Source organism: Camelina sativa, chromosome 15 (genome assembly GCF_000633955.1).
Source record: "Camelina sativa cultivar DH55 chromosome 15, Cs, whole genome shotgun sequence".
In the NCBI taxonomy this organism is placed as follows: domain Eukaryota; kingdom Viridiplantae; phylum Streptophyta; class Magnoliopsida; order Brassicales; family Brassicaceae; genus Camelina; species Camelina sativa.
The window spans coordinates 26,305,252-26,332,088 of record NC_025699.1 but is presented as its reverse complement, the minus strand read 5'-3'; the positions used below and the strand labels follow the sequence as shown (position 1 = coordinate 26,332,088).

The window sequence follows — 26,837 nt, the reverse complement described above, 5'->3', positions numbered from 1 at the left end:
TTTTTTTCTCTTTCTTTTAAGATCCATTTCGATAATAAATTTTATTTTTTCATCATTATCACTAATAATACTATAAAAGAGTTCAAGAAATTCATAATTAATAAGAGAATAATATTCAAAAAATGCATTAGTGGTTAATGGATTTTTGACTGCTAATATAACTACTCAATAGAAAAAAACATTTAAAACAATTAAAAGACACTATTGATATCTGCCAGAATAATCAATCAAGAATCAATCACCAAAAATAAAAGAAAAATCAGAATATTGTTAGCAAAATTTTATATTGACTATTGGTATTATTACTATCTTTGCATTATTTAAAAATTAATAAGTTAATAAATTGATGTCTACAACTTCAATTATTTATTTCTTATTTTTATAGTTGTTTGTTTTTAATTAGTTTTCAAACAAAATTTCATATTTGATTGACTTATATTTTTAAAAGTTTTAATTTATCATTAATAAAATTTATTTTGTCATTAAAATGTAATATATAAATTAATTTATAACATGATATATATTTATTATTAATATTTGTAATAATAATAAAAATAACAGCTACAGCTTTAAAAGTTGTTGGTAAACAATCAGATTTTAACAGTTAAAGTTTCTACAGTCAAAGCATCAACAGCCAAAAGTCAAAGTCTTTACAGCCAAAAGTAACAGCCGTTACCAATCAGGGTGTCGTTAGATTGTTATTTGGTATTATTATATGTAGTTGTAGGTAATTTTTTAATTATTTTATTATTTAATTAGTAACTTGTGCGAGTAGTTTTTGTCAATACTAATGTGTTTGTAGTGATTAGTTAGTGGTTTTTGATTAAAAATGTTTAAAAATCTCAATTACTTACAATTTTGTTTTCATTGTTTTTTATTTTTTTTTTGTGTTTCTGCCGTTGGGCCTTATTTTCGGTAAGCCTTAAAATNTTTTCATTTTGTAATCTTATTGGCTGTAATTTTTTTATAGTGACGGTATGTCAAGTATTTAAATTTATTATTTGTAATTAATATAATTTCATAAAATATAGGANTTTAGTGGTATGTCATTGAGGTTGGAATGGCTTTGTTCCCTTTGAAAATGTGATGTCTCGTGAACGGATAGCAGATAAGTTATTTTTTGCAATCTACAGGACAGTAAGAGTTTTGAAACTATTTCTTTGATGCTTGTTATCCTTCTTCACTCATCCCTTTCATCGATGCACACATTTGTTTTTGGTGAATTTAGGTGTTTTCCTCTTTGTTTCGTATCTGTAGGGAGTAATTGGTTCTCTCCTAATGTTTTTGTTCCAGTTAAGTGTTAATTGGTGTGTAAATCTGTTTTCTTTCTTTCATTTCCTATTTAATTTCTCCATTGTTTTTGATATCTTAGTTTTAAGTCTTGTTTTGGTTGGCCCCAGAGTGTGGTTTTCGAGTGGATGTGAATTGTATGTTGTAAAATTTAATTTTTGCTTCTATGATGCTTTTTTAAAAAATATTTTGGGGTGTATATTTTTGTGGCCAGTTTAGTAACTCATTCAATTTAAGTCTAATGTGAACAAAATCTAGAACTCGAATTTTAGCATATTTTCCCTCAACTAATGGTGTATGTATCTCTTACATTTTCTTCTGTTTGGTGATGGTTTTGTCAATTTCTGGCGACTAATGTTAATTAAATTTTAGTTTTGTTTCCCTAATCCTCTGTAAGTGCTTGTCTTTTTTTTTCGTTTTAGTTGTTTTTTCTTTTGATTTTTAAGTAGTCATGTTTTTCGAAGCCGACAATTTTTATGATCTAGGTGTCCCTGAAGCTAAAGACCTCTTTGCATATGTCTATCTCCTGGTGGTCGTAATACTTTTAGACCTGTTTTTGAGATTGTTTGTGGGAAGTTTCTTCAATATATGTTGATCTTGTATGTTCTATTTTTGTTGTCATGGTAAGTGGTGGACTATTTTTTTTCCCCAATCGTTTGTATTCTTGCTATACTTTCAGTTATGTTCTCTCGTTCTCTTGTTTAAATTCTTTTGAAGGTGTATGTAATGTTTATGAAGGAGGAAAACAAATACTTTTATTTTGAATTTTAGAAATTTTTAGAGGATGATAACATTGGTGAATCTTACTGTTTTTTCTTAAGCTTAAATATTAATTTGAAAGATATCTTTTAGGTATTCCGAGATGAAAGAATTAAGAAGGGACGCTTCAGATCGCACACCGGCGGACGACGGAGTGGAGCTTCCTGGAGAAAAGTTTTATTTCTGCAGCATATAAAATATGTATTACTAATGGATTGGGCTTTTAAAGTAATACTAGGTTCGGACCCGCACATACGTGCGGGGTTATGTTTATAAACTAATTTATTTTAGTAGTCATAATCAAATTCATACTAATTGAGATTTTAGTTTGATTTTTCTGGTTTAGTTTATTAATGTTTGAAAATTTAAAATAATAATGGGTTCACCAATATTTTAAAATTTGGAACAACATAATGGTTGGACTGATAACAAACTAAATCAGATAAATGATTGGTTAGATTCTATTAAATTAGTGAACTATCAAATCAAATATATAACCACTAACAACAATGAAAACCCGTTTGAGACAAATACAAATATTTAGGGGTGGACGTAATTCTCTTTCCGTTTTATCATGTTCCATCATGTCCTACACCCGTTCTCAAATTTCCGTTGCATAAAAGAAAACATTCTCAATATGGGACCAATTTGTATTTTCGATCAAAAACATACATTCTCAAACTCCCGTATAGAACAAACATAAATACAAATATAATTCATAGTATATTTATATCATATGTTATAATAAAAATATTACAAAATTAATTGACTTCTTTATTCTTATTATATATTATATAGTTCATTGTTAAAGATAAGTTATAAATGAGGAACATAGGCATGTATATTTTGGACATCCCGTGTCATCATAGGCATGTATATTTTGGACATCCCGTGTCCACCGAATGTAAATTTTTGTTATATAATAATTTTTTTAATTATTATTCGTTTGAAAAATATTTATATTAGTCCAGCGGATAAGAGATTGGGAAAAGAATATCCGTATTTAATTGTCAAAAAAAAAAGAGAAAGCTTCTAACGGGATATCCATGTTTTCCATTTGATTATTTAATTTTTACAAAATTACTACAAAATTAATGGAAATTACACAAACTTTCTTTATATTTTTTAAAAAACATTATCTGTTTTTTTTAATCCAAAATTAGCTGAATTCTACAAAATATATGTTTTTAAATTAACTCTTACCAAAATTATTAAGAATTTAAAATTTTAATGTTGCTATCTAAATTTTCTAATCTCATGTGGTATTTTTCGGGGTAGTCCTGTTTTTAAATTTTATAGACTTTTTAAAGATAATGATGACATAAATCGATGAGAGTATATATATAAGGTTAGTTTTCAAAATAATCCCTAAATTTTAGATATTTGGTAAACTAATTACTGATTTATTTCAAGATTTCTTAAAATAAATCATCTGTTTAAATTAAAGTTAAGTTATTTTCATATTACTATTAGAAATTAATTAGATACAGTTGTTATGGAAATCTTGTTAAATGATAAGTTTTATTAATTTCAAAACTCTCTATTATTTTATAAAATTCTAATAACTATATAAAATTCAAGGAATTGTTAATAGAAATAATTTTGTTTTATTATAATATTTAAAATTTTCATTTTGTAATCTTATTGGCTGTAATTTTTTTATAGTGACGGTATGTCAAGTATTTAAATTTATTATTTGTAATTAATATAATTTCATAAAATATAGGAAATGTATCTTTTATAGTTAATATAGTTTCCTAAAATATTGGAAGAGTTAATCATTTATTTCTTTAGTAATTGTTACCATTTTTTTAGGGAAGTTTACTTATGAAAGAGTTAATCATTTATTTCTTTTATAATTGTTACATTTGGTTTAGGGAAGTTTAATTTTTTTTTTTTAATTATGTAGGCAAGTTGGTCTGTTTGGCAACATGGATATGTGTCATATTTTTTATTTTTTATTTTATCCCTAAGTGTACTCCCCATTTAATAGTATAGATGAAACTGGCTTTTAGAAAAATATGAAACAAATGAATATGAATTGCTTAGTGGATTGTATCAAAAAATTGGGCTTATTAAACTGAGGAAATGGCTGATTTGGCAGCACCAAAAATGAATAAAGTTAACTTTATATACATAGATATTTTTTGCTTACAAAATGTGTCATTCTTTTGGTATGTTAATAACCAAAAGGCCTAAGCTGGCCCAATACGAAGATAATTATGTAATCTAAACAAAGTCCATTAAACATAACATAAAATTGAAGGGTCGATTGAAAAAATATATAAATATGAAGACTATAAATTTTAAAGTAAATTAATTGTTACACTAACAAAGTAAAACACGATATATGGAAATTTAGATAATGAAATTACAAAGAAACTAATATTTCAAATTTATAATATTTAAAAATAAGGTTAACAACCAACTGCTAAATTCAACAACAACCAAAAGAAAAAAAAAGACACACAAACTGTTTTTATAAATCATTATTATAAAATAATAAAACTCTTAACACAATCAAAATGAAAAAAAAAATATATATATATATATATACTAATTTAATAATATTTTAGTAGATACATATATTATATTATATTTAATTAGTACCAAAAAACAAAAAAAAATACGATTCGTCGTGCGGTTAACCGCAGGTTCAAACCTAGTTAGTGTGAATAAAGCCTCATTTCCCTTGTTAAAGTTTGGCAATATCCTTTTGTTGTAATCCTTACATTTCCTTTATGTAACAAAGCATGTAGGTCCTGTAAATTGTAAATGTCGAGATTTCATAAACTCGTTTTGGGTAATCAGATGTGTATTTATCTATTTTTGAGAGTTAACACTATTTTAAAACTGTGATTTTATCTATATACACAATTCAATTTCAGATTTTCTCATTTTTAATATTTCATCTAAGATCAATATTACAAATAAAAGGTCAATTTTATTGAAACTATTTGGTCTATTATATACACACATAATTGCTAAAAACTTAAAAGCAAATTAATATATGGATGTGTAACTCATGTTTCAAACTGTCAATGCTATCTGCAAGATAGCACAGATACCTAATTATTTGTTAGAAGGATGAAGAAACCGTTTCAATTGACATATCACTAATTAACCTATATACATCAACTTATTTAACAATTTTGTATCTCTGCTAGAAATTAGTGGGTAACTAGTAAAAAAAATATATAACCAGTTTCAACAAAAAAAACTAATAAAGATATAATTTTGTTGACAAAAAAAAGATCATGGTTTTATTTGTATACTGAAAATTCACGGCTTAATATCTATATATACATTTTTCAAGTACAATTATGAAATAAATCCTCAACTTCAACCTTATTTACAAGACTGCCATTGATATTTAAATTTAATTTATAAAACTTAAACTAAAATATTAAAATGACGAACCGATTTTCCAAAATCGGAACTGATATTAAATATATTAATTACTGTTACAAATCTAATACTAAACAAAATTTTCCATAAAACTCGGATCCTAATTTAATTAAGTTGTAATTTTGGAAACATAATTATTTATACTTTAAAAAAAATATATATATATTTTCACTGTAGTAATTAAGTTATACATAACTATAGTAAGAGACTAAATAGTTTTGGAAACATAATAATTTAGTTATTTTCAATTAACATATAACATTCAATTAATTTTTCTAAAATGTATTAATTATTATTTTTTAAAATATGAAAATAATAAAAAGTTACATTCTCTAATATTAATATGAAATAGTTTAATTCACACAAAAAATAATTGCATGTTTTCATAAGGANAGAGAAAGCTTCTAACGGGATATCCATGTTTTCCATTTGATTATTTAATTTTTACAAAATTACTACAAAATTAATGGAAATTACACAAACTTTCTTTATATTTTTTAAAAAACATTATCTGTTTTTTTTAATCCAAAATTAGCTGAATTCTACAAAATATATGTTTTTAAATTAACTCTTACCAAAATTATTAAGAATTTAAAATTTTAATGTTGCTATCTAAATTTTCTAATCTCATGTGGTATTTTTCGGGGTAGTCCTGTTTTTAAATTTTATAGACTTTTTAAAGATAATGATGACATAAATCGATGAGAGTATATATATAAGGTTAGTTTTCAAAATAATCCCTAAATTTTAGATATTTGGTAAACTAATTACTGATTTATTTCAAGATTTCTTAAAATAAATCATCTGTTTAAATTAAAGTTAAGTTATTTTCATATTACTATTAGAAATTAATTAGATACAGTTGTTATGGAAATCTTGTTAAATGATAAGTTTTATTAATTTCAAAACTCTCTATTATTTTATAAAATTCTAATAACTATATAAAATTCAAGGAATTGTTAATAGAAATAATTTTGTTTTATTATAATATTTAAAATTTTCATTTTGTAATCTTATTGGCTGTAATTTTTTTATAGTGACGGTATGTCAAATATTTAAATTTATTATTTGTAATTAATATAATTTCATAAAATATNATACCAAAGCTGTTATTATAATTAGCTATTTTGGATTAAAATTGTTTTCTAGATTTGTTAATATCATAATTTTAAATTTTAAATTACAACATTAGCTATATTGGATTAAAATTATGTTGTCTGACCCGCCTAGCATGGCGGGTTTAGACTATAGAACCAACACTAAAACTATTAGTTTATCACATATATACTATAGATTTGTAATCATAGTTTGGAAAATTAACTTATAAATTAGTTAGTATATGAACTACAAAATATTACACATACTATAACACATTCTTGATATTCAAAAAAAAAAATTAAATACACATAAAAATATAAAATAACATACCATATAGGCATATACCTCTGTTTAATTCTAGAGAACAAAACAAATCTAGAATTTTATATTCTATCTAATAACAAATTTAATGTAATTAAATTATAAACTTTATAAAAGTGTAAGAAGAAGAAAAATAATTGTAAACAAAATTATAAATTAATTAGACAAAAGTTAATTAATTAAGAATTTGAAAACTAAATAAATTAAAAATTATTATTTAAAATATAATAATTTATATTTAGCCCCGCGGTATACCGCGGATGAAATCCTAGTGTGAAACAAAATTACAAACTGACTTCAAATCCTACTATATTAATTGAGAAGTACAAATATGAAACTAACCTTAAAATGTGTAAAAAATTACATTCAATTGCCATTAGAAAAAAATAGTTAAGCTTAATTAACTAATTTAAATAAATATAATTAAATTAAAAATAAAAAACATTCACATATCAAATATTAAAAAATCTAAAAAAATCTAAAAAAATATTTTCTCTCTCTAATAAATTATGGACGAAATTACTAATTATTTTTTTTTAAATATATAAACCAATCAGAATTTTAAAAACTAAGATTTTATATCCAAGTATACAATACAATTATTTTTAATAACTAAATTCGAAGATTTTGTTAAGATTTCAAATTATGATTCTCCTATCATCTTTATTTTATTTTATTTACAAATTGTTTAGAACTTTCATATAATACTTATAATTAATAAAATGCATATTTTCTGCATATGTTGTGATTTGAATTTTTTTAAACGAAGATATATTACTAAATGTATGAAAATGTGTGTTTTAATTTCCACATTGGCGGGTTGGTAAAACTAAATTTATAAAAATTAATAATTTTTATTTACTCATAATTATAATATTAAAATTACTATTTTATATTTCACAAAATATGATGCAAATACAACAAATAAACAATATAAAACTGTAATAATACGTCAAAAAGAAAATATTATAATATTCTAAAATAATTAGTATTCATATAGACTAATAGATTTACATAACAATTAAAAATAAATATTATCTCAAACAAAATAATTTTTTTTTAAAAACAATAATTTTTATTATTATATTATAAATTTTTTTAAAAATGTTGACCCGTGCTTTAAGCACGGGATATATCCTAGTATTATGTAAAATTCATAAATTTATGTGAGATTTTTCGGATATTTAAAACTCACTACGAGAAATAAAATCGTTGACAAAAAAAAAAAAGAGAATGGAAAATATATTTCTATGAAAAAAAAAAATGTGTATATATATATATATTATTTAGATTACCTTTCGTGACTAAAGGTCACGTGAAGATTTGTTGTGTCTCAACTCTCAACACACATCGGCGAAGCAAAGACACACTCCAGAAGACCTGAACCATAAAGCTCAAGGATCTGCTTTCCATGATTTGCCAAATATAAGCCCCTAATTATAGAAAGGCGTTGACATTAGGAACATACACACACTTGGTTTGTGACAATGGGTTATCCGTCGTTTTAGTCATTTAGTAACGAACACCGTGCCGTTCTCGATGCAAATAAACGACATAATGCAAACCCGGAACGGAACACATGAGTGAGGAGGATTAGGATGATAAATCTCTGGAGCTCTCCACTAACCAAATGAATTTGGTGGGATTAAACGCCTCTGAATTGTGAAGCTTGCAGGTTCTTCTCTATACACCTCCCAAATTCGAATTTAGAATAGCTCAAAGTTTCGATATTTATTAATTGATTCGCTTACTTATCGATTTATTTTTTGAATTTCTCAGTTGTTGTCAGTGGTTGTGGAAGAGGAGATGGTGTTCTTAAGTTGGGGTCGTCCATCTTCAGAGCAGCAGCAACAAGTACTCAACAAGTAAGAATCAAATTCGTAAATTAGAAGGAGAAAAAACAAAATCTTGCACTAGAAATAGCTTGCTTAAGTATGGTTTGTACTTTTTAAAATCCAGAACAGGAACATTCAATTATGACAACAAGTACAGAGGAGCTTCTTCTAAGTCTATAGCTAAACTTAAGGAAGACTCAGAGATAGATAAAGATGGATTCTTGATCAATCATGCTCGTGTTCTAGTCGGTTCTGGTAAAGAGAGTTATGAGAAGGGGGAAAATGCTCTCCAGACTTGGAAGTACATACAATGTTTCTTTTTTGTTCATCTCAAATTTAATGGAAACACCAAATTGGTTCTGTTCTCATTGATTTCGATCTGATAATAATCTTTGCAGGCATTTTGGTATGGGTTGGACATTTGTTGATCCTGAAACTCCAGTTGAAACCGGTAACAAGTTTTGCATCTGTGTGAAAGAAGTACTTCCATGGGTGATGCTTCCTCTTCAAGTGGTTTATGTCGATGAAAGCCGCAAATCTAGAAAAGGCCCTGCGCATTTCGGGTACGGGAGCGGCACTCTTCAGGGACATTTACTGGCTGGAGAAGAACGGTTTTCAATAGAGCTTGACGGTAATGGTCAAGTTTGGTATGAGATAACGTCCTTCTCTAAGCCAGCTCATTTCTTGTCGTTCCTGGGATATCCTTATGTGAAGCTAAGGCAGAAGCACTTTGCTCGTCATTCTTCTGAAGCAGTGCTCAAACATCTCAATGCTTCTTGATGATCGATACCCGAAATATGAAGATATATATATTTTAAGTTGTATTTACGATAGAAGTTGTTGCATATACACTTTGTCTATACTGAAAACCGAAGCTTAAAGGGTAAGTTTTTAATTCAGATGATTGGTACTACCATAGTCTAAGCTTGAACACCTTAATCAATAGGTGACGCAGAACTCATACGTCACAACATTGCCAACGTCGTTGTGTCACTGAGAAAGGAACGCGACCAGCATTGACATTATCATCCAAGGACGTTCTCATCAAGGAGACAATCGACAATGCAAAGGGTTTTTACCTTGAAGAGAGTTTAAGGTCTCTCTGTAATTTTACTTAAGGGAGAGTAGTCGGATGGCTATCTAAGGCCTTACAATTTGTTTGATTTGATGTGGTTTAATTAAATGTTTTGCTACTCTTCAATCTATACTAGTATTTTTGCAGCAGTTTTTGCTCAAAAATACTTTTTGGAAAGTTTTTACATTTAATGTATTGACTTTAATATTAGTTACCAAAATTTCAAAATTAATTATAAGTAAGATTTTAAAGAATAAGGAAATATTTTTGTCTCATTCAAACATAAATATATGATTCCCTTTCATTTTTATTTGAATTTATATTTAAATTATCTTGAATTATTCTATAATACATTTAGTCAATAAAAATTGTGATTTTTTTCCTGCATATAATGTAATACAAAATTTTTAAAACGGACATATATTACTCAATAGATAAATAAAAAATACGGTACAATATCCCACATCGTCAAAAAAATTAGACAATAGTTTAGAGTCATACTTTAAAAGAAACCAAAATGATTACGAATATAAATGAGTAGGAAGCTTGATTTATCAGGCATTCAAACTTTAAAAACTTGCATTTGGTTTATTCCGGTTCTTTATTTTAAAGATTTTTAAAAGGTTAAATATGAAAAATATTTAAAAGCTTTAAAAAGTTAAATATGATAAACATTATACCGTAGATACAAAATAAATATTAAATATTAAGATGATAAAGTGTGAGTTAAAATATCTCGGAACGGGTTTTATCGATATTTATATTAATTAAAAATATCATTAATTTGGTATTACACGGGTAAACATCATTTCATTATTTTGTTAATATTGTCGGTATCAGAGAATAAACATATCTAATCAAAATTGATTAAAATAAATATTATGTAAAAAATATATTATATTGCGGTAGTATATGGTTTATTTAACAATTATTATGTAATTATAACATATTTAACTAATAAATACAACTTATAATTTAGTTATAAATAATTTTTGTCCGCGGTGTACCGCGGGTACTAATCTAGTTATCCTGAGTAAAAGCCTTACAACTTGGGTTTACTTTTTTGGTTTAGTTGGTTTGAATATTTGTTGTGTTCAAAATTCAGCTTAGTATATAAAATAAAAAGCACTAAACCAAAATAAAGTTGGCTTAACTGGTTGGTTACTGAACCAGCCTTGGTTCGTCTCAGGTGATTAAGACTAATTACTTTGAAACAAAAAGGAAAACAATCATACTTAGAATGTTGCCATATCTTTAGCGATAGGCAAACAACAAAAAACTCACTCTGTGTTTTCTAGTTCTCTCTTCTGTTTGTGAAATCGTGAAAACAACATAATGGGTGGCTTGAAGCAAAAGATTCCGATAAAGATGATAGGGAAAAAAGATTCACGAGCCGTAGCATACTCAAAACGCACAAAGGGTCTTTACAGCAAAGCGGCTAAGATTTGCCGGCTCGCCGATGCACAAATTGCGATCTTGGCAACTCCCGTTTCTTCCAATTCCAACGCTTCTTTCTACACCTTTGGTCATTCATCTGTGGATAGCGTTGTCGCCGCTTTCCTCGCTAATGAGCGTCCTCTTAGGGAAGATCTAGGGTTAGGGTTAGGGTTCTGGTGGGAAGATGAGAGGCTTGCAAAATCAGAGGATCCGGAGGAACTGGGAGACGCGATCAACTCAATGTCGAAGATGTTGCAAGATCTGAAAGATTTGCGTTGCAATGCCTTGCAAAATCGACGAGATTGTACTGAGGACGTGGAGGAGAAGGAGGGTTTATTAGACGGAACTCATCAAAACCATACTCTTAATAATCCTGAATCTTGTTGCGACAACGACAACAACTATGCTTTACTTGGAAACGTGGATGGATGCAATCAAGAGTTGTTGGACATTGATCAGATCATTAATTTTGAGTCGACGAGTTCGTCAGTGAATTCAGAGTTGGAAAACATGATCTCGATGGTGACACCAAATCATCAAAACTCCTTCTCTGATCATTCTAATGCTATTATTGTAGATGAAGGATTGGTGGTTCACACTGATTTGTATGATGATAATAATATCCACTTGTCCAATTTAGATGAAGATCTGATGCTACAGATTTCTGACAACAACAACAACAACAGCATAAACAACAATGTTGAAGAGCTGGAAAACTTTGATGAGTTCATTCAAGAGCTGGATCTTGATGACATCTTTGATTTTAAGACGAATTATGTGCAGAGCTTGGAGATGGATGGTGTCTCGATGGTGACTACGACGAACCAAGATTTGGGTTTAAATTCTGAAACAGTTGGAGATGGAGGATTAGTGATGACTCACATAGATTTGGATGAGGATAATCTATGCTTTTCTGATTATTTTAATGACTTAACCTCCTCTGCTCAAAACTCCCTCCAAGATATGTATACAACAAGTTAAAAGATCTATTCTCAACTCTCAAGGAACAAGGGTCCGCTTTGACATTATTAATTCATGATTAAACCATCTTTTCTTGTATATTTTGGAGTACGTTTTCTCAACTTTCTTAAATAAACAGATAAGCTTTTTACTAGTCTGTAGATTTCCTTACTACTCATGAGTAACACTTGAAATATCTGACAAGTTAATTGAATTTTCAACCAAATCAAACACATTTTTTTTTGGAGATTTTTACTTATTTTCAAGGCATAATATATATAATATGATGTTAAATTCTGATTAGCTAACAATACAACACTATGTAGTATTTGTATTCATTGTTTTTGGGTCTACCAAAATTGGAAAGTGTCTGAGTTAATGGCTTTCTCAAGACATTTTCTTACTCTCTCTCTCTTACACACAAACAAACTTGTATAGATGATTGATTTTTCTCATTGTTGCAGGTATATCTATTAAAAGCAGGCTTCCATGTAATGGCAATAAGACCGCCCACAGTGCCAGCCAATTCTTGCAGGGTAAAGAAGAAACTTTTAAAATCAGTTTTCGTTGAATCTCGGTGAAACTCATCATATGTTGTTGTGGAATTCAACTTAAGGCTAAGGGTGACACTGAGTGCAGCACATACCACAGAAGATGTGAAGAAACTCATCACTCGTGTTTGGACTTTGACAACACCACCACCATTCACACTCGTTTATAGTGTAAATAAATGGGTCACGTATATATATAAATTATAAACGAGTTTGGCTATATACGTGACCCATTTATTTACACTATAAACGACTTTGGTTCGTTTTAGTGTGCGACTTTTAATGGATTTAAGAACCTGTGGACTGTTTGTCATACTGAGTGATTCAAATTGTTTTTTTCCTATATATCAAAATATACTTATATGTATAATAAATTAAACTATTCTTTTACAAAATTTTATGTTTGTATAATGCATCCCTCCGGCAAATTCTCTAAAATCGAATGCCCACGAAGATTACAATATTACATATACATCTATTGAGAGATTATGTTGAGAAGGGAGGCTCGTGTTCTAATCAACCCTCGAAACAACCCTTCTAGACTCTTCTCGGACCTTCCAATACATACCTGAACTTCCTCAAGCTTCATATGAAGATCATCATGAGAGATAGAATCTCCACAAATCGCTGAATCTACATTCTCCAACTCGTTTCTGACCATCTTATCGTGATCATGAAACTTTTTGTTCATGAGGACTAAAGCCAACTTGCTCCTTATGTCGTTACCGTTTTGTCGTCCGGACAAGAACTCCAAGAACGACTTCAAGACCGAAATTGTCATCAAAACGACACGTCTCATTGCATGAATCACGGCCAAGAAGTGAATATCACCTTCTTGATCACAATCATGATCGCTCACCACTAACCCTACACTAATGTTCTTTAAAGATCCAAGAAGCTTCTTCACTTCTTTCCTCATGTTCTTCCTAAACCCGACATATCCCGAGACATCGACATCTTTCCTTCTCCTAACACAAGATTGAAGACCAAGAACACGCTCATGAGTCTCAACCATGAGATCCCTCGAGACGTTGCATATATCCATTAGCCTCAACGAACCATCAAGCATCTCCTCCATAAACTCTCCTTTCACCTTCTTCTTCTTCTTCTTCCTCCCATCACTACACGACAACACACTTTGCGTCGAACCCATCTTAAGAAGCTCTTCCGTGCAGTCGTACAGATCCTCCAGCCCCGATAGACCGGAGTAAACCGAATCGGATGACGTCATCGTCGAAGTGTTCATGGTGATGATAAGAAGCTTGTCAAGCGATTCCTCTATCGCTGCTGTGCTAGGATGAGATCTTGAAGGTAAGCTAATAGATCTTACATGATTCTTGATCATCATCATCGCCATATTTGGTTAGTATTGTCTTTGATCTGTGTTGTTAATTTTTATTCAACGAGCTCTATTTATATGATAAAAGTTTGTAACATCAACCAACAAAACTTCAACAAATAATAGGATATTTATTATTTTAATTTTGTCCGATTGTTATAGGCAAAATGTGTGATTCTGAGTTGTCATGTTTTTTTATAAGCTCGATTTGTCAAATTATGCGTAACAGTTTGGCCACATAGCTGATGAGTCATCGTCTGTTATGCCTCCGGTTTGGCCACATAATTAATGGCTACCCGAGTACTCTAAATTAAAATAATATGAAACGGTCTATAAATTGTCTCGGTAGGTGAAGCAATGCAGATCTTCCTCAACCATATTATGCCTCGTCCTATCCTACCTATATTGTCTGATTAGCCTCAACGGATTTATGACACGTGGAGAAGAGTCGAATTTTTCGTTTGATTGTTTGTAGCTGCACTTTTATTGATTACTTTGTTTGTATCCGTGGAAAAATTAAATATTTGCAACGTGTAATTTGAGTTTTTTTTCTTTAGGATTTTGGAGTAATACCTTTTTTAGTATGTTTTTTCTTTCAAAATCAAGGTGTTTCTTGATGATAAATGCTACGTAGGTTGGAGACTCATCCAAGTTTTAATAAAAATTTTAGAAAGTTTTATAAGATTTTACAAGATATTAAGATTGATATATCATGGTTTTTGTGGTTTTTAACCATGATATAAGTAGTCTTTTAGAGTCTTTTGATTTGTTTTCTAGGATATTTTGAGTCTTTATAGGTTTTCTAGGATTTTGGCATGAAATGAGCAAAATGGAGCAATTTGGATGATTTTGGAGCATTTAACCGGAAGAAATCAATTTGAAGTCTGATTAGCATCGATCGACACCAAGATTATGGGCATCGATCGACACCCCTGTCTGCCGACTCAAGACCCAAGTTTTGGAAGATTTATAAAAGTTGCCTGAAATTTTCCATATTTGCATCATTGGTCTCTGACGTGTTATAGGATATATAAATATTTATTTTTAGGTTTTCCAAATCATTAAGTTGTATTATATCAAGTTTTATTTTTCCTGCAACTCTGTGAGATTTTGAGAGCTTTTGGAAGAGAGAGATCTGCTTTATAGAGAAGAATTTTTGAACTCCTTCTTACTCTTTTTAATTTCAGTTGCTTATTATTCAGAAAGATGTTTTGTTCTTCATTGATCATGTATGAGTAGTTTGCTTGTTAGGTTCAGGGTTTTTCATAGGGTTTTTATGAATTATTAGATCTGTTTATTTAGGATTCATTATCTTGCTAGATCTTCATCTTAGGTTGTTTTTCATATTAATCCTTGATTGGCCATCTAGAATTAATAATCAAGGAAAATAAATTGATATGAGAATATAATTGATTTTCATGATAAAACCTTTTGATGAGCAAAATTATTTCTTGCAAAGAGATTTGACTTAATAATTTTGTGAACAATCTAAACATGTTTTTAAAGCTGATTTATTACCTAGAATTTTGCAAAGAGATTTGGATTTTCTGGTTTTAAATTCAGATATAATTTGCAGTGAGAACTGATTTAATTTACAAAAGTGATTAGAGTTCTAGATCTGTTCTTAATTGCTTGAATCCTAATTTATTGATTGATTTAATATTTCAAAATTTCCTGAGAAATTCCCTAGACCTAGCTTTTTGATCTTCTGAATTTACAACATCTTTTATTTAATATTTTGCATTATTTATTTTAATTCAATTAAATATGTTTAGCATAATTGGAAAACTCTATAATTTATTGTGTAGTCTTGAGTCTTTGTGGAATTTGACCCCTAAGTACTACAGTGATCTATTAATGTGAGAGAGTAGTTCTAGGGTTTAATTTGAACATATCAAAGATAGTTTGAGTATATTTAATAACTAAGGTTATACACTTATTTGTGTGTATTCAAAATTTCTAGAAACATTTTAGATAAATTTTTTAGAATGGAATATTTTTGAAATGTGGATTGAAAAATGTGTATTTATGAAATTTCTCCTTTTTCCATGGGTTGGGTGTGGCAAAAGTTCCAGTCAATAATAATACTGAAAACATAAAAATTAAATTTACATTCTGAAATACTAATGTAAATGATTTTCAAATGAAAAACTTACAGAACAGAATTTAAATGTAAGATTTTATGGAATCAAAAATTTTTTTGTGTGTGTTTGGTAATAGTATAATTTGGTAGTTCCAAAAGGGGAGCTGCTATCAAAATAAATATACTAAAAAGATGTGTATTTCTGAACTATATATATAAATAAATGTAACAAGGGAAAACCTGATTACAAATATAAGAATTTTACATATGTAAGTTGTTATCTAGAAATATATATTTTTGAATTGTGATAATACATATATATATTTAAAACGTAAATTTATTACAAAAATGTTCAAGAGTAGTTATATTTTCAAAATATAACATAAAAGCGCATTGAGCCTTGACTCTTGAGGTGCGCAAGATAGTTGCATTAGAGATATGTGTTCTTATATATAATAATTTTTTTAGAAATGAACTTGATAAACTAGACGATGGTGTTGCATTAGAAAATGCTTTTCAATTTAATTTTTATACATATATGGTTTCCAAACCAAATCTTAACATTTTAGCGGAAAGTTAAAAACACTAGCAATTTTATTTTCTTCCAACTTAAGTGTAACATAAAATTGTTGAACAGATATTTTAAACTTTAATTCCATATACCTGATTCATCTGATAATTCTATCTGTATTTTTAAAATTAATAGATATACATGAAAAGTTCAACAAAGGGCAAAGTGAATTTATTATAAGTAGCAATTTTTTATTAAAGTAACGTAAGTGCGTAGATCTTTTACATATACTTAGTGTTGGGCTTTCCAAGCCCAAGCCAACTCCCTTATTAATATGATATTATCCGCTTTGGGTCCAGGTGGCAAAGCCCGTACAGATTTCTTATTGGGCTTCTTCCCAAAAGGCCTCATACTAATTGGAGTTGGTCTTGGCTTATATATTAGAAACTTCTTTTCTAATCTTCAAATGTGGGACATTGTTTGTATCCCAACAAACCTCCCCTCAAACTATGTACCACGATACTTTAGCCTCCCCTTCAGTGAAACCTAGGTACCTAGGCTCCGGTACCCTCTTATTCCTGAAGTATTCTTGAGGCACCACACCCACTCACCTAGGTCCACTTTTCGACCTAGGCTCTGATACCAATTGTTGGGCTTTCTAAGTCCAAACCAACTCCCCTATTAATATGATATTGTCCGCTTTGGGCCCAGGTGGCAAAGCCCGCACGGATTTTTTATTGGGCTCCTTCCCAAAAGGTCTCATACTAATTGGAGTTGGTCTTGATTTATATATTATAAACTTCTTTTCTAATCTTCAGATGTGGGACATTGTTTGTATCCCAACACTTAGGTACACATGATTTTCTATTTAACTATGAATTTTATGTATTAATTTTTTTTCCCGACCTTTTGGTTTGGATTAAAAGTCTCAAACTCAAAATTATCTTGTCTCCCATTTTAATTAGATAATTATAATATACAAATTACATATCTAACATCATTTGAGTATCTTTTGTATTAAAAGACTTTAAAATATTAGTAATATTTAATTACTTAACTGTCATTTAAAATAAATGTTGGACTTTTTAAAAACAAATTTGTTGTTCTTAGTAATTACTTTGAAATGAATTAAGTGAAAAGATAAGATACACAGATTAGCGGTTTGTTCTAGTGATGTTGTAAGTCAATCTAAATTGGTATGCTACATGTTGGTAAATTAAAGAATCTACTAATAAAAACAAGAAAAATACCATATATTTCCTAAGATTTATTTTATACAGTATCATGTTATCTGTTTAAATTACATGCAAAAGGAAAACTACTTACTGTGTACATCTACTTTGCGCGTACGGCGTATCTTCTTTTTACAATTTTACCAAATTTTTGGCTATTTAACACACACAAAAAAAGGAACAAAAGTAATTTAGTTTTTTTTTTTATTGTCAAACTGAAAAATACCACCGTTCCAATAATATTTCTAATTTCTCTCGTAGATTGTAAAATTCCACCGTTCATGGACTTGTAAACGGACATCACCATTTGTCCAAGTCACCGGCACTATCGACACGTGTAAAAGCTGCGTTTATCATTGTTTAAGATCTCATTGGCAGTCACCAATAATTGCATGCATCAATCATGTTACGTACATTGTATATAGCATAGATCTCCAAAAACATTCTTTTCTAAGGTTATTTTTTGTGGCGCATGTCAGGTGTGTTCCCTAAAGTAGCTCCAACACTAAAATGGCTTTAACCAACTAAACAATTTTTGGATTCATAGAACCAGCTGAATTGGTTTACATATGATAGTTTTTAGCTAGTGGCTATCACCTGGTGGCTATATATTGTTTCGTTGGTCGAGCGGAAAAATAAAAATAAAAAGCCATTTATTAAAAAAGAAGTAGAAATATAGTATGATATATATTATTAGTATTTAGGAAGTTGAATCTGTGACAAAGATGTGTTAACGTTATTTAATCAAAAAGCAACCTGTAACAATGAGAATGATCTCCCATTTTTTGTTTTTCTTCGCCTACCGATTTCTCTAATTAATTAAGAGAAGAATATGTAGGTGGGAAGAGTGGACGTTGGTAATGGCATAATATATACAACTATAAAACAAGTTTTTTGTTGAGTTATGCTTATATCGTGGTCGTGGGTCATCATCATACAAAAGTGAAAAACTATTGAAGTAATACAAAAAAATTAAAACTAAGTTTAATTTAAACTACAAAATAATGATTTTTTTTTTTGATGATATAATGGAATTGTTATGTAAACAAAATTTAGAAAATCAAGAACCTTTTTTTTTCTCTTACGAAGATTCAAATGCAAAACTATATCAGTTTTCCGTTAATATTTGTATTTGAATTCTACATTTGGAAGATTCTGTGATTTTTAACACCAAATTGAATTTGCGTTTCACAACTTTGTATCCTGCAATTTCAACGCAACATTTTGTTTTATATATTTTAACCTAAAATTGTAGGTGTGCATAGAAGTATAGAACTTGACATGAAATTTAGTAAAGTTATTTGAGTTTTTTTTTGAAAAAATTACTGAAATGTTATCTAAAAGTTGGTTTATTACTCATATCTATAAATCTTTTGAAAATTACTAGAATGTTTAGTGCTTTGAATGTAATTACAATTTACCCCTTGGGTTTTGTTTCTCGAATTTGAGTAAAAAATTTAAAAAAAAAATACACATCAGATATGATTTAACACGTCATTAAGCAGTTTTTTTAGATCCACAGTTTTGTTTTCTCTTGTTTATATCAAAGAGAGGGAAAGTGAATAGTTTTAACTGTTCACAAACCAGAAAAAAAAAATATCGAAACTCTCGTCATCTCTCGTCGCCGGCGATATTCTGTCATTGTCCACTCTCTTGCGTCAATCTCCAGCCGTCATCTCTCGCCGTCTTTACTTGTTCTCTCTATCTTCGTCGTCGCTCTCTCTCTCTCTTCGTCTTCTTCGTCTTCGTCTATCCGGTATGTGTCGACTCTTTAGTTTCGAGTTTTCTGGCTGAATGTGGGGTTTTTGATGATTTACGGCTGATTGTCGCCGTTGTTAATGACGGCTGATTTGTTAGATCTATTCGATTCGATGACTGATTTACTTTTTGTTTTATGTTGCGGTTCAGTTATTTTAGGGTTTATGACTGATTTGTTAGATTTATTTGATTTGATAGCTGATTTACTGTTTGTTTTATTTTGCGGCTGAGTTACGGCTGAGTTGTGACTGAGATATTTTGTGCTTTAGATATGAGTTATGTGTTTGTGGCTGAGTTATGTTATGCTTTGTGTATGAGTTTGTTTTATGTTATGGCTGATTTATTTTATGATTTACTTATGAACTATAACAGATGTCGATGGTGATTATTTCTGAAGAACAAGCAAGGGATTACCCCCCCAAGACTATACGCTGAAGGAAACCCTAATATAGAGTGTAGAGATATTAACACCAATTTCAGGATGAGAGAATTCCCTCAGATTAGGGAATAAATAGGACTGGATGCGTGGGAAAAAACGAAGGATGTACCTATTGGAATAATCTCTAAGCTAGTTGATAGCCAATTCGTCTGGTCTGGTAAGGTTGTTCATTTCCTACTATGTAACCAGTTAAGGGTACATAAGAAGGAGCTTTGGTTTGTGGTCAGCAGTCAACCTATCAGGTTTGGGTTGAATGAATTTCATTATCTGACGGGGTTAAACATAGACCCAATGCCTACTGAACGGTTTGAACTTGAAGAAGAACACAAAGAGTTCTTCAGACTTTTGAAAGTGTCTGGTGGGGCAGGTCCAACGCTATTTGAACTCAGGGAAGCATTAAAAGTGTGTCGGGGGTGGGTTAACCCTGATCATCATAAATGGTTGGGGTTGTTGCTACTTCAACACATTGGACTTTATAGTTTGCATCATAACTCTAGAATTCCATATGAAAGTGCCACAAGAGTTTTTGATGATGAAGCAATGAAGACATATCCGTGGGGTCGGTCAGCATTTGAAGCTCTGGTTGATTCCATAAAGATGTTGAACCCTATGGGAAAGTCGTACACCCTTAGTGGGTTTACACCCGTGTTACAGGCTTGGGCGTATGAGTCCATCAAATGCTTTGGAGAACGGTTTGGGAATGCATCAGCTGAAGATGGTGGCATACCGATGCTTAAATGGGGTGGAAACCGTACACGTTCATCGCTGGGAACCGTAATTGCTGAAGAGATCAAAGCGCTTGGTGAGGTAAGGTTTAGGGTTTAGTTGAGTGATTGTTTAGTAATGGATGAGTTATGATTTAGTAATGGCTGAGTTATGGTTTAGTGATGACTGAGTTATGGTTTAGTAATGGCTGATTTATGCTTTAGTGTTGGCTGAGTTAAAACTTACTGATGGGTTTCATAATCTCTTATGTTACAGCTGCGTGTGATTAAAATGGTTATGAAGGAAAATGGCTGCAAGCTATTTCATTCGTAGCCAGAACAAGAAGACGACCCAGCAATTGATCGCCTGATCGAAGACATACATATGAATACGTTTGTTAAAGGTTTTTGGGATGTTAAGGGGAGTGATAAGAAGAAAAAGAAAAAGAAAGCTGAAGCAGTTGTTGAGTCTGAATCTCCTCCCGCAAAGAAGCGGAAAGTCCAGAAGATAAAAGTTTCCAACAGTCAGGGTGGTGAAACTAGTGAAGGAGTTGAACAGGAGAAGAAGAAGAAAAAAGGAAAAAAGGTAAGTGAGGATGAAGATGCTGGGGAAGATGGGTCGGTTAGCACTATCTACGAATTGATCTCTAAGTTAAACACAAGGTTTGACACCATTGATAGAAACATTGAGAATGTATCGGCGAATCTGGAGAATATTTGTTTTATGGCTTTCAATGGATTTCAATGGATTTAGGACAAACTGGTCAAAACACGACTGACCAGATTTTACATTTGGGACATGGACAGGAACTTCAGACATCAAAAGTAATGCCAGATTTATATTTGTTTTATGGCTGATTTTTCAGAATGTTTAGGCTGAGTTATTATAATTTTAATTTTCTTCGCTATGATATACAGCAAAAAAAACTCTTTGACTTCTCCAGCTGCTAAGAAGTCTCCAGCTGCTAAGAAGTCTCCAGCTGCTAAGAAGTCTCCAGCTGCTAAGAAACCAACTGATACGAAAACACGGCCTTCCAGGAGGAGAAATCCCAAAGAGTTAGAGGCGTCAGAGAAGGCCAAAGAGTTAGAGGCGGCAGAGAAGGTAATGTCTGATTTATCTTTGTTTTATGGCTTATTTTCAGAATGTTTAGGCTGAGTTATCATAATGTCTAATTTATCTTTGTTTTATGGCTGAGTTTTTAGAATGTTTAGGCTGAGTTATCATAATTTGAATTGTCTTCGCTATGATATACAGGAAAAGAACTCTTTGACTTCTCCAGCTGCTAAGAAGTCTCCAGCTGATATGACAACACGGCCTTACACGAGGAGAAATTACAAACTTTTAGAGGCGGCAGAGAAGGCCAAAGAGTTAGAGGCGGCAGAGAAGGCCAAAGAGTTAGAGGCGGCAGAGAAGGCCACAGAGTTAGAGGCGGCAAAGAAGGCCAAAGAAGTAGCTGCGGCTGGAGGTAGAGGTAGAGGTAGAGGTAGAGGTGGTAGGCCGCCTAAAAATCCTACTGCTGCTGTTGTTAAGCCGTTGAAATTTGTACTACCTGGAGGTTTGAATAAGGGAGAATCTGGTGCAGAAGGTGCTTAGCTTTATGATATTACAGACGAGTTTATTGCTGAAGCCAACTCACTTGAACCTGAAACTGAGGATGATGAGGAGGAAAAGATTAGGCTTGATAGAATTAAAGCTTTAAGGCTGGAGAGTCTTAAGCTGTCAGCGGATGGGAGTGCATTGAATACACAACAAGATCATCCAAGCTGGATTTTCCCTAATATTGGAGACAACGGACTGACGTGCATGAGGAAGAACTGTTCACCTGGACATGGAATATATGATCCTCTGGCACTTGTTGATCCGGTCAAGTTGCAGAAACTTTTGGAGTTCCTGAAGAGCGCCGAGTATGACCCTTTAGACCCTTTTGCTTAGCAAGTTAATAACAGCTTGTTAACATTATATTTTAACTTGTGTTTTTTTGTTTGTTAGGAATATTCCGTTAAGCGAAGGCGGAATTGAAATTGAATTCTATAGGGTGCTAATCACCGAACGAAAGGACTGGCCAGTGAGGCCAGGAGAATATGCTAAATTGGGTGGCTTACTGATGAAGGAAGTTTATCTTAATGTCTTAGTTATTGTTGTCGTTTTCTGACTTATATTACATTATGGCTGCGTTGTTGTTTACTACTCAGTTTTCTGTTGTACAGCACTTGAGCGCATTTATGAGAGTCCTTAGGTGTAGGTACAAACGAGATCCATTCCCATTCTACAACAAACGCATTGCGTTTATAGACCCGTGGTTCACCAGTGAAATGGTTCACCGTCATTATCCGATGTTCGAGATGAGACCCAAGTTTTTTATAATGACTAGCAATAGTTATGAAGATTTAGTTAAAGGTTTGATTCCACCAGATGAACCGACTAATTTGAAGTGGATAGAAGATGTGGATCACCTGTATATTGCTCCACAAACTGGAGGCGATCACTGGGTGGCGCTGCACGTGGATCTCAACAGAAGGCATATTGATTGCTATGATAGCATCGTGGGACAAGTAACCAAAGACAGTGAGCTTAGAATGCTGAATGCTTGTAGGGCGTTTACGCGGATGATTCCAGCAAAGATGAACGCGAACGTTCCTTATGAAATTCGTACACCTACTTTCAAACAGTTTACCTTCAGGAGGAGGACAGTCTCCAAGGTCCCGCATAACGGACAGGTTGGTGACTGTGGCGTGTACGCTTTAAAGTTTATAGAATGTCTAGCGCTTGGTGTGTCTTTCAATGGAATCTGTGATCAAAACATCCAGGGTATACGGGTTAAAATGGTAGCAGAAATCTACGATGAGTCACCTGATTTTATGAGTCAGTTCATGTAAAAAACATTTGTATTTCTTTTGGTAGGTAGGACTTGCACTTGGATATGTAAAAAAACATTTGGATTTCTTTTGGTAGGAATTGCACTTGGATATGTAAAAAAACATTTGGATTTCTTTTGGTAGGAATTGTACTTAGATATTGAAACATTTTGGATTTCTTTTGGTAGGAATTGTACTTGGATAAGAAAGTCGTTTGTTTAGTATCTTTTCAATGTTACGTCTGAGTTATGTACTTCACACGGCTGAGTTAAAATTAAATATTAAATAAACATATATGTTATGGCTGAGTTATATATTTCGAACAGCTGAGTGAGTTATGGCTGAGTTATGTACTTGGTATGGCTTTGTTTAGTCTTTCGTGCCGTGCCTCGATATTACAAAAAGTGTTGTTGGGGAAGCCCAAACAATAATTCTGTGCCTGCTCAGATCCACACGCGTAATAAATTTATAAAGTTAGCTTTTTCACAATATAATATACAAAATAATTAAAAATATTGAACTCAAAATTCGAATAAAAAATCTAAAAATTCCGACAAAGTGACTAAGTTATGGCTGAGTTATTGACTTATACGGCTGACTTATGAAATATTCGAAAACTTACATTATTATAACTCAACATTTAAATGTACAGTTGAATTATGAATATTACAATTATTATAACCAATAAAAAGTAATAATTATAGAGAAAGATTGATTTTTACACATTCTCACCAAGAATGTGTAAAACATACAACTCATGACGTTTAGGGGTTTGGGTTAGGGTTAGGGTTAGGGTTTAGGGTTTGAGATGTAGGGTTCAGATGAGTAACATCATTTGATTTTTGGTTTTGGTTCTAATGTGTTTTAATGTGTATGGTTTAAGGTGGTAATATGGATATACTAATATTATTACCATTTGAATATTTTTTTAAAAAATCAAAAAAACAAATTTGGTTATTTCCGGTTATGGGTCTGTTATATTAATATCTAACAATAAATAACCCAAAATATATTGTAATTAAGTAGATTAGCCTAATATAACCAAAATTAAGCCGAATATAACCGAAATTAATCAAACATACCAATTCAAAAATATCAAATTGGCTGAGATATCGTTTATGACGGCTGAGTTATAATTAATCATGACTGAGTTATTAAAATAGATTGATAAAACACCACAACATAGAAAGTTCGTATCAATTCCAAATAAAAAATAAAACAACGGAGCTTGACTAATCTCACAGATACTTGTTCAAGCTGTCAAACTTCTTCTCCAACGCGTCATATTTCTTTTCCAAATACAAGATCAATTCTTCTTGAATCTCGATGCGCTTCTTGGATGCATCCAAGTCCTGCTTCATCTCATTCTTCTCCTCCTGAATAACCCTAAACTCTTCGCGCACTGCATCAGTCCACCACTTCCTGAAACCGCAGCCTTGACCGGGACCCTTACAAATAGTACATAATTCATATTAGACTAAAAAAAAGTCAGAAACAGAACACAAAACTCAAAAATAAGAGTACAAAAATCTTTACATCTGTGATGTCATACGGACAACTGAAATAACGTTCTCCTCTCGTGGTAGGATCATTAGAAGTGGCAACGAGAAGCACCGCATCGCAATTACATCCGATTGGAACGGNCATAGAAAGTTCGTATCAATTCCAAATAAAAAATAAAACAACGGAGCTTGACTAATCTCACAGATACTTGTTCAAGCTGTCAAACTTCTTCTCCAACGCGTCATATTTCTTTTCCAAATACAAGATCATTTCTTCTTGAATCTCGATGCGCTTCTTGGTTGCATCCAAGTCCTGCTTCATCTCATTCTTCTCCTCCTGAATAACCCTAAACTCTTCGCGCACTGCATCAGTCCACCACTTCCTGAAACCGCAGCCTTGACCGGGACCCTTACAAATAGTACATAATTCATATTAGACTAAAAAAAAAGTCAGAAACAGAACACAAAACTCAAAAATAAGAGTACAAAAATCTTTACATCTGTGATGTCATACGGACAACTGAAATAACGTTCTCCTCTCGTGGTAGGATCATTAGAAGTGGCAACGAGAAGCACCGCATCGCAATTACATCCGATTGGAACGGCCTTGTCACGCCTCCGGATTTCGCCGTACCTCATTTTCATATTTATTTCATTACGATTCAGCTCCTACAGTTCCACAAACACAATATTAAGATAATGCTTTGAGATTTCAGATAGTCCAGAGATCTACCTCAGCTAGTGCTTTAGAAGCAGTTTTCTCATCAGCCCTAGAGTTGCCGCCGTAGATATCTCTATTTGCCATCATCTTGACTCGATCTCGATTACTGAAGCAATATATCACAAGAAATCCCATAATTTATACTAAAACAATATATCGAACGACATCGTTTGACAGTAATATACTTGAAGGCTGAGTTGTGTTCTTTACACGACTGACTTAGGATAGTCAGTTAAATTAACAACTATGTTACGGCTGAGTTATATTTTATGACGGCTGAGTTATCATGATACGGGACAAAATGTCTCGTCGATTCATGTGATGGCTGAGTTATATTGAGGTAAGGTTGAGTTATAGTGAGTTATGGCTGAGTTATAATACTTGATAGATGAGTAATAACACAAAATAAAATAAATCTCCCTAACTATAGAGCATAAGTTTTCGCATTGTGCCCAACTTGCTTACATCGCGAACATGCGTGTTGTTTCCTAGGGCGTTTATTTTCAGTGGCAACTTCCAAAGATGATTTAATCCTACGCTTCTTTGGCCTTCCTGGCTGGTTCACAACAATCGGAGGCAAGCACTTCTGATTATCCATAACTTCAGGAGCAGGGAATGATTCATCTGGAGGCATGATTGAACCAGCCCATCCGTTAACCAAATCTACACTCCTAAATTTTGGATCGCACATGGATATACGAGACACATCCATATGCTCTGCAGCTACGATTGCATGGATGCATAGTATTTTCTCGTGGTCAAAATGACGGCATGTGCAACTTTTTATTTCTAAATTTACAACATGCAAAGATGATCCATATTTTACTTGCACGTGTACAACATCAATCGTTTGTACCTCCATAAGTCTTGTTGCGGTGACACGGTCCTATTAAGAAAAAACGTTTTAGGCTGAGTTATGAAAACAATTACGGCTGAGTTATTGAAACAAACATGGTTG

General features: G+C 31.5%; 3 protein-coding genes across 3 annotated transcripts; 2 read left to right on the top strand and 1 right to left on the bottom strand.

The window, feature by feature from the left end:
- Window positions 8,445-9,624, top strand: LOC104747590 (UPF0548 protein At2g17695-like). The gene is made up of 4 exons (XM_010469241.1): window positions 8,445-8,551; window positions 8,656-8,741; window positions 8,836-9,012; window positions 9,110-9,624. Exons 2-4 carry the CDS (start codon window positions 8,683-8,685, stop codon window positions 9,489-9,491), a joined length of 618 nt encoding a protein of 205 aa, XP_010467543.1. The 5' UTR covers window positions 8,445-8,551; window positions 8,656-8,682; the 3' UTR covers window positions 9,492-9,624.
- Window positions 11,122-12,204, top strand: LOC104748815 (agamous-like MADS-box protein AGL97). Its single transcript, XM_010470402.1, has one exon. It carries the CDS (start codon window positions 11,122-11,124, stop codon window positions 12,202-12,204), a length of 1,083 nt encoding a protein of 360 aa, XP_010468704.1.
- On the bottom strand, window positions 13,210-14,102 carry LOC104748814. The gene has a single exon (XM_010470401.2). It carries the CDS (start codon window positions 14,089-14,091, stop codon window positions 13,210-13,212), a length of 882 nt encoding a protein of 293 aa, XP_010468703.1. The 5' UTR covers window positions 14,092-14,102.